The 7,967-nt window shown below is 40.4% G+C and overlaps 1 protein-coding gene across 2 annotated transcripts in view; it reads right to left on the bottom strand.

The window, feature by feature from the left end:
• Positions 1-3,032: 3,032 nt before the first annotated feature.
• The window catches only part of LOC129691918 (alcohol dehydrogenase 6-like), a 31,137-nt gene continuing 26,202 nt past the window's right edge, over positions 3,033-7,967 (bottom strand). For both annotated transcript variants that reach the window (XM_055628100.1, XM_055628101.1), the window contains 2 exons: positions 4,428-4,566; positions 3,033-3,604 (listed from right to left, as the gene is read on the bottom strand). In XM_055628100.1, coding sequence (XP_055484075.1) covers positions 3,580-3,604; positions 4,428-4,566 — 164 coding nt within the window. In that variant the 3' untranslated portion in view covers positions 3,033-3,579. The remainder of the gene's footprint in view (positions 3,605-4,427; positions 4,567-7,967) is intronic.

Below are 7,967 nucleotides of genomic sequence, written 5' to 3'. Positions count from 1 at the left end.
GAGTCATTAACAAGCAGAGTCAGCTGTAACCTCAGCACAGGAATGACTGTGACAGGAGAATTATAGGCTGAGGCCAGCCTGGGCTACACAGTGAATGTCTGCCTCCGAATAGGGAAAACATTGTAAAGAGATATACAAAGTAGCTTGAGAATTGATCTTTATTAACTCCTGTCTGAAAAACCGACTTTTTGACATGATGAGGTTCCACCAAGTTCACGCTGTTACTGAAGGCTGATTTGGGGGTAGAGCAGGCAGGAAGATGGTTTGAAATGAAAGGCAGAGGCAGTAGGCGTAGACTTCCAGCTCTGACTTGGGAAGAGGAGAAGATGCCTCTTTCATCCAGAGTGAATAGGTTTGATAGTGCCTCTCTCCCTGTGTACAGGGAGCAGGTATCTCAAAGGAGAAGGCAGATGCTCACCTCATGGTGCTTCTTCTCAGCTGGGGAATCAGTTCCCAAAACTCTGCTACATCCGGAGATAAGCACAGTGGGTAGGCAGGACTGGAATGTTCTTGCTTCCTGACCAGTCCTGAATGACAAAGCTACTTGGCTTAGGTCTCCCAGTGCTAACCACACTGTCTGATCTAGTAGACCTGAATCTGGCAGAACTCATGCTAGGGAAGTCTCTTAGCAGAAAGGGCAGTTCTGTTCTGTGGATTGGGGTCAGGGGTTGCTAGGATATTTGTTATATGTAGAGAATAAGGGAGGAAGTCCCACCCTAAGACAGCTGTCAACTTTAATCCTAGTTCTAGGAGAGAAAGAGGGACTGGTGCAGAGTCAAAGGGCCAAGAGAGGGTCAGATGTCACAATCACTCCTCAGTGCTGTAAGCCTCTTAGCTGCTTCTCAGAGGAAACACGTCTATAGGGCACATTCATAACAGACTGAACCTTCATTGTCTCTTTCCTAGGAGTGTGAAATAGGAAACTTCTGTAACCATCTTTTCAGGGTGTGAACCCAATAAATGACAAGGCTCTACTCACTAGCCCCCTTTTCTTTCTTTCCTTCTCTCTTTCTCTCTTTTTTCTTTCTTCTTTTTCTGAATTCTGAGAAATTGGAGCTTCCAAAAGCTAACCTTCCTGAAGAGGGTTGAAGTTTTTTGTTAATACAGGAGAGAGAAGAGAGAGGAGACAAATGGGCTAAGGCTGAGCTAATCTGTTTCAGGTTAACTCGAGTCTTCAATAAATTTATTAGTGGGATGTTTCATATTCTAAAGGATTTATTTGTAGGTGTGTGTGTGTGTGTGTGTGTGTGTGTGTGTGTGTGTGTGTGTGTGTTGCATGTGAGTTCTGATGCCTGCAAAAATTGCAGGCACCCCAGGATCTGGGGTTACAGGTGGTGGTGAGCCGTGTTGTGGGTGCTAGGACCTGAGCTCAGATCTGCTGCAAATGCAGCATTTACTCTTAACTGCTGAACCATCTCTCCAGCCCCAGAAGTTTTATTTTAAATAATTATATTTCTTTACTGTAATCTGAAACTTTAAGCCCAGATAAAACACTTTCTTTTCTCAGTTGCCTTGGTTACAGTTTCTTATCAGAGCAACAGAAGTAACTAAGACAGGGAGCTTTATTTCATTTAAAAATTAATGTATTTTATTTCTATTATTAAAAGCATAGAATTTTTTGTTTCATGTGTATGGATGTTTTACCTGCATTTATGTCTGTATACTGTGTAATGCAAAAATCCATGGCAACCAGAAGAGGGCACTGGATCCCTGGAGCTGGAGTTATAGATTGTGAGCTGCCATATGGGTGTTTGGAACTGAACCTGGGTCATCAGAAACAACAGCTAGTGCTCCTAATCACTGAGCCATCTCTTCAGTGTTTTCAGTTTATTTTTAACTGATGTAGAAAGCATAAAGTCATGGGATGTTGTATCACCCCTGAGAAATGGTTTCTTTATGAGGGCAGCACTCAGAAGCCTTTCTTCCGGTACACACAGTGTGCCATCTCTCCTCACCTTACAACTGTTGACAGCACACAGCACTTATTACTATACTCCGGAACTGCACGTGATTGCATGCCACCTGCTCGCTCTATGACAGCTCCCTGCTGTGCAGGAGCTTTTTGGATGGCTGTAATCCCATTTGTCTTATTTTGCTTTTGTTTTCTGTATGTATTGGGTGTTGTCCAACAGTTCCTTGCCCATTTCAAGGTCCAGAACTGTTTCCCTATGTTCTCTTATATAGTTTAATAGTTTCAGTCTTTACATTGGAGACTCCAGTATGCTTAGAGTTCATTTTTGTAACTGGCTCAAGAGAAAGAGGGAAGTCTAGCTTTATTTCTTTCCATGTGGAAAAATATCTTATTTTCCATATCTAATTTTCCTAGAGCCAATAACTGAAAAGACTTTACTTTCTCTGATACATCTTTTCAGCAACTTCTTAGCCTGTTCCCGGCACATGTGTCAGTTTTTGTGGCCTGTCTTTTCAGTTCCATTGCTCTGTGATTCTGTTTTTCTGCCCAGCTTTGTTGCTTTGGTCATTGTGACTCAGTAGTGTATTTTGGAGTATAATGGCTCCTGTTTTTCATTTTTTTGAGGTATCATATAGATTTGAAGGCTTTGTTTGTTTGCTTTTTGAGACAAGGTTTCTCTGTGTATTAGGCCTGGCTGCCCTGTACTTGCATTGTAGACCAGGCTGGCCTAGAACTCACAGAAATCTGCCTGCCTCTGCCTCTTGAGTGCTGGGGTAAAGGTGTGTACTATCATGCCCTGCTTGAAGGCTATTTTTATCTGTGAGGAGAATTACTGATATTTTATTAAGATTTCATTGAGTTTGTAGATATCTCTGGATAGAATGGACATTTTAACAATATAGATTCTTCTAATTAGTCAATTCATGAACAAAGAATGTTTTTTCATTTATATATATTTAAACATGTATATATTTGAAACATGATCTCATCACGATGAAGTTATGTATGTAGAATTTGCTCTGTGACTAGTCTATCCCCCAAATCACATAGTCTAGCTTCCTTGGCCACTATATCTGGATTAAAGGAGTCTGGATTAAAAAAGCATACCACTATCCTCTGCTGTGTTTTATAGTTTTATTGTAAAGATCTTTCACCGTTGGTTAAATTTGTTTCTAGGTTATTAATTTACTTGTGAGATCAACTGTGAGATTTCTTTCTTGATTTCCATATTAGATAACTTGCTATTACCATACAAGTTTTCTCAGTTGTTTATCACTTTCAGTAGCTTCTCTAGTAGGAATTTTGCATCTTGTAGACAATGCACAGAGCTTCATGTGTGGACCCATACAGTGTGGGAAAGATCCAGTGGTTGAGGAGACATAGGTCTATAGGTAGGGACCTCATCAGCTATGTTTTCATATGCAGAATCTGCTACTGGGTGACTCAAATCTGCTGTTCTAACATAGCTACAAAAGGGAGGCTGGTCCTGCATTGTACTGGGTCACGTGAGAATAATTGTGATGTGTGCGGTAGGTGAGAAGCCTCTTACAAGATTGTAGCTGAGTGAATCAAAGGCAAGAAAATAGAAAAGTGTTGTGTGGCTGAGTCTTCTAAATAATGGTACATACAGAATACAAATTAGTGATGAAATGCTGGAGATCCTCTAATTACGGGAGCAAGACACAGCGGATACTAAAAAAGGAAAAAAAGTAAAAGAAAACATTGAGAATGTTTTGAAGCACCTTGTGTTTTATATTCAAATTCTTGTGTTTTAGACTTATAAGTTAGTCTCTTCCTTTGATGTTGGGTCAAAAATGAGCAGGTTAACAACCTGGGAGAAAAATGAACAAAGTAACATGCAGTTCTCAGGGTAATGAAGTAGCTAAGGAACTTCAAACTGTGAGAAGTGCTGATGTCATGTATGGTTAATTTCTGCAAGGGAGATTGAGGAGGTGTCAGAATTAGATCTCTTATAGACACTGTCCAGAAAGAAACAAACAGTGAAAATAACAACAATGGCCTTTTTGTAAAATGGGTTCAGTGTCTCTCTACAAATTTTATCTTATTATTATGAGGGAGGAGTGGAGGATTCACATGAGCCAAGGTGTGCGTGAGAGGTGTGCATGAGGCATGCAGAGGACCACTGTGGGCAGTTCTCTCCTCCCATCTTCATGGGTTCCGGGGACTAAGCCCAGGGTGCTCATCTTTGTGGCAAGGTGTTTACCCGCAGAGTCATTTCTCCAGCTCTGTAAACTGTGTTCCTAAACTGTGTTCTGTAACTTTATAGGATGACATCTGTAGTTCCATGTTGTATAGAAAAATAATTTAAAAAGATATCTGCTACCTTAATACTTCTAGGATCATGTATTTTATAAGTCAGGAATAAAGCAAAATTCAGAGGGCAAGGGTAGGCTCTGACCTCCTGACAGATTCTTTGTCTGTGCAGTGACTGTAGCAATGACAACTGTTTTGTCCCCACATCCACATATAGATAAAAATGACATGAATGATTTACCATTGCCCGTTTTTCATTAGCTGAACTGCCTCATTGATCTTATTGAGAGTCAGGGTTTGGGTAATCAGTGGCTCTAGGTCAAACTTCTTTGCCATGTAGTCAGAAACCAGCTTGGGGATTTCCTCTTTGGGTTTCCAGCCTGCAGATACACAAAATAGCACAGATTTATGAGGATTCCTCCCATGAGGCTTCAATATAAAAGAAAGGTCATGATGGGAATGGGGTGTAGATTGGACAATATCATATATACATGTATAAAATTCTCAAATTAATTAATTTTTAATCTCAAAAAGAGATTAAAATAAGGAAAAGAAATGAAGGAAGGCAGGAAGGAAGAAAGGCCATGTTAAACTGCTAGAGATGTTTTCTGTCCTATCCACTTGCCCCAGTCAGGATAAGCACTATTCCAACCATTCAGCCAACACACAGGGTTGTTCTCCTTCAAGGGACTGCTGCTGCCTCTGACAGAGGAAGTGATTCAAAGCCAGTAGAACATAAGTCTCATCTTGTGATGTTCTTGTGTTGTAATCTGTAGATCAGCCAATTCAAATTGAATGTATAATGAATGTCACAGTCTTGGGATGTGTGCCCTGAATGATTTAAAAGGTTAGAAATAGGGGATGGAGAAGAAGTCCAGGTGGGAGAACATGTAGCCATGTGCATGAACTCTAGCTTTGGTCTTTAGCACTACACTCTCTGAAAACATAGAAATGGCTAAATCTCTTTACCCGTGTGAGCAAGAGTGTGTATACATTTGTGTGTATATACACATCTGTGCTTGTGTGTTTTGACATGCAGCTTCATGAACAAACCAAATAATCTGTGGGAAGAGAAGAACATCATGGCAGCAATCTTAGAGAGGCAAAAAATTAATGTGTATGAATTACTAAAATGTGTCCTCTGAGAATAAAGGTGACAAAAGAAAGATGAGGCTAACTAAAGCAACACAAACCTTGCAATGCATTTTTTCTGTTCTCCTAGGTTTCAAATAATATATATGTTTTGCATTATGCTAAGTACCTTGGTCTTACTATCCAGAAATGTCCAGCTTTCTCTATGGTAGAGCTGAACATGGCATACCTGAAGGGTGTAATCTCTACCCTGCCTAGTACCCTCTGCTTACAACTTTGGAATAGGATTTTGGCAGCTGCTTGATTAAAAAAAAAAAAAAGATAAAACTTGAGAGGTGGCTCAGTAGTTAGAGCCCTGGATGATATGCCAGAGAGCCTGGGTACTGCTTCTTCTACCCACATGGCAGTTTACAACTGTCTGTAACTCTGGTTCCAGGGCATTTGACATCTTCATCTGGCTTCTATGGACACAAGACATGTGGAGGGTACAGACATACATGCTAGCAAAACATCCACACAAATAAAAATAAATAAATAATTAAAATAAAGATGTGTTCAATAGTACAACATAGTCTATGAGAGAAATGATTCGTTTTTATTAATATTGTGAATTATGTATACGTGTGTATGTTTGTTCATATGCATCTGTGTGTATATGTCTGTTTATATGTATATGTGTGCTTGAATGCATTTGCGCATGTGTACGTGTGTGCAGGTACCCTAGCAGATCAGAGACATTGGATCTTTTGATCCTGTAGGTTTTTGGAACTCTGGCCCTTTGTAACATACATCCTTGTAACTGCTGAGCCATCTTTGCAACCCCCATGCTTGCTTTTTTTCATTCCAATTAATGTTGGGTTCTCTATCCTTTTTGCCTATTCTCAAAAAGATGTATTTTTTTAAATTTTTTATTAATTACACTTTATTCATTTTGTATCCCCCCATAAGCCCCTCCCTCCTCCCCTCCCGATCCCACCCTCCCTCCCCTTTCTGCATGCATGCCACTCCCCAAGTCCACTGATAGGGGAGGTTCTCCTCTTCTTTCTGATCTTAGTCTATCAGTTCTCATCAAAAGTGGCTGCATTGTCCTCTACTGTGGCCTGATAAGGCTGCTCCCCCCTCAGGGGGAAGTGATCAACGAACAGGCCAATCAGATTATGTCAGAGGCAGTCCCTCTTCCCATTACTATGTAACCCACTTGGACACTGAACTGCCATGGGCTACACCTGTGCAGGGGTTCCAGGTCATCTCCACGAATAGTCCTTGGTTGGAGTATGAGTCTCTGGGAAGTTCCCTGTGTTCAAATTATCTTGTTCTGTTGCTCTCCTTGTGGAGTTCCTGTCCCCTCCAGCTCTTACTATTTCCCACTTCTTACACAACCTCGGAACCTGCTACAGAGGGCCTCTGAAAGCCAGAAGAAAACAGGAAACAACCTTGAAACCTGCCACAGAGGGCCTCTGAAAGCTTCTGCAGTATAGACTGTCAAAGCAGATGCTGAGCCTGATGGCCAACTGATGGGCAGAGTGAATGGAATTCTATGTAAAAAGATGTATTTTTAAAGTTAACTTTTCTATATGTAACCACAAATTCTAACTAGTGTTGTTCGTTGCAGCCTCTGAGTCTCATCTATTTTTCTTCTTGTTTTTCTTGGTGACCTAATGAAGCATTTTTTTTAATGTATTTAAAAAACTGCTTTTGCTGTTATTCATTATTTCAGTGGAAAAACATTAATAAAGGCACTGGGCAGGGGAGATGGCTCAGTGGGTAGCAGTGCTTGTGGTGAAAGCCTGGAGAAGTAAGTTGGATTTCTGGAAGCCTTTAAAGGTGGATGAAGAACTTACTCCACAAAATTGTCCTTTGACCACCACGTATGCACTGAGGCATGCATGTACCACCCCCTTACACATACATACACTAAAATAAAGTGAAATGAATAAAGAATGAAGGTTCCATGTACATAGACAAAATTGGGCAGTGTTTCTCCAGAACAAAACAAGTCCTCCTGGAGGGCACTAATGAGATTTTAATTGGGGGAAGTTCTTCACTGTAGGAGGTTAGGAGATCTGTCTACCCAACATAAACAACACTCTTGATTGGAAACTGTAAAACCAGAGGTCTATACTCTGTGTAGGAAGAATTAATTTCATTAATGATCATCACTGAATGAATATTTAAGTAGTTAAGGAATTGGTTTATGAGTGTTAAGATAACATGATGTATTTTTACAAAGCTTAGTTGGAATACATATTTTGAAAGAACACCTTATGTATGAACACAGCATAAAGAAACAGCAATTGTGTATATCCAGAGGTACAAATAGAAGATCTGGAACTACAGTCTTCAGCTGAATTACAACTTACCCCTTAGAGGTCTTGCCATTTGTTCACTGTATAAATGAAGTGGGTAAGACTCTTAACGTCTGACAATCCATTGCCACTGATAGCTTGAAGATCACAGTTCCCAGTGCTCAGCAAACCTCTTAACTTCATGTTTTTGTTAAAGAACTCACATTACTTAGAGTCTTCTTAAAAATCAGATTGTGGCCTAGAGAGATGGCTCGGTATTTAAAAGTACCAGCTGCTCTTCCAGAGGAACCAGGTTTGATTTCCAGCACTCATAAGATAGCTCACAACTATCTACAACTCCCAGTTCAGAGGACCAGATACCCTTTTCTGTTCTCTGTGGGCAC

This window comes from Psammomys obesus, unplaced genomic scaffold (assembly GCF_907164565.1).
Source record: "Psammomys obesus unplaced genomic scaffold, mPsaObe1.curated_primary_1811, whole genome shotgun sequence".
NCBI classification, from domain to species: Eukaryota; Metazoa; Chordata; class Mammalia; order Rodentia; family Muridae; genus Psammomys; species Psammomys obesus.
Note: the sequence above shows the minus strand (reverse complement) of the source record. Positions and strands in the feature narration are given on the sequence as shown.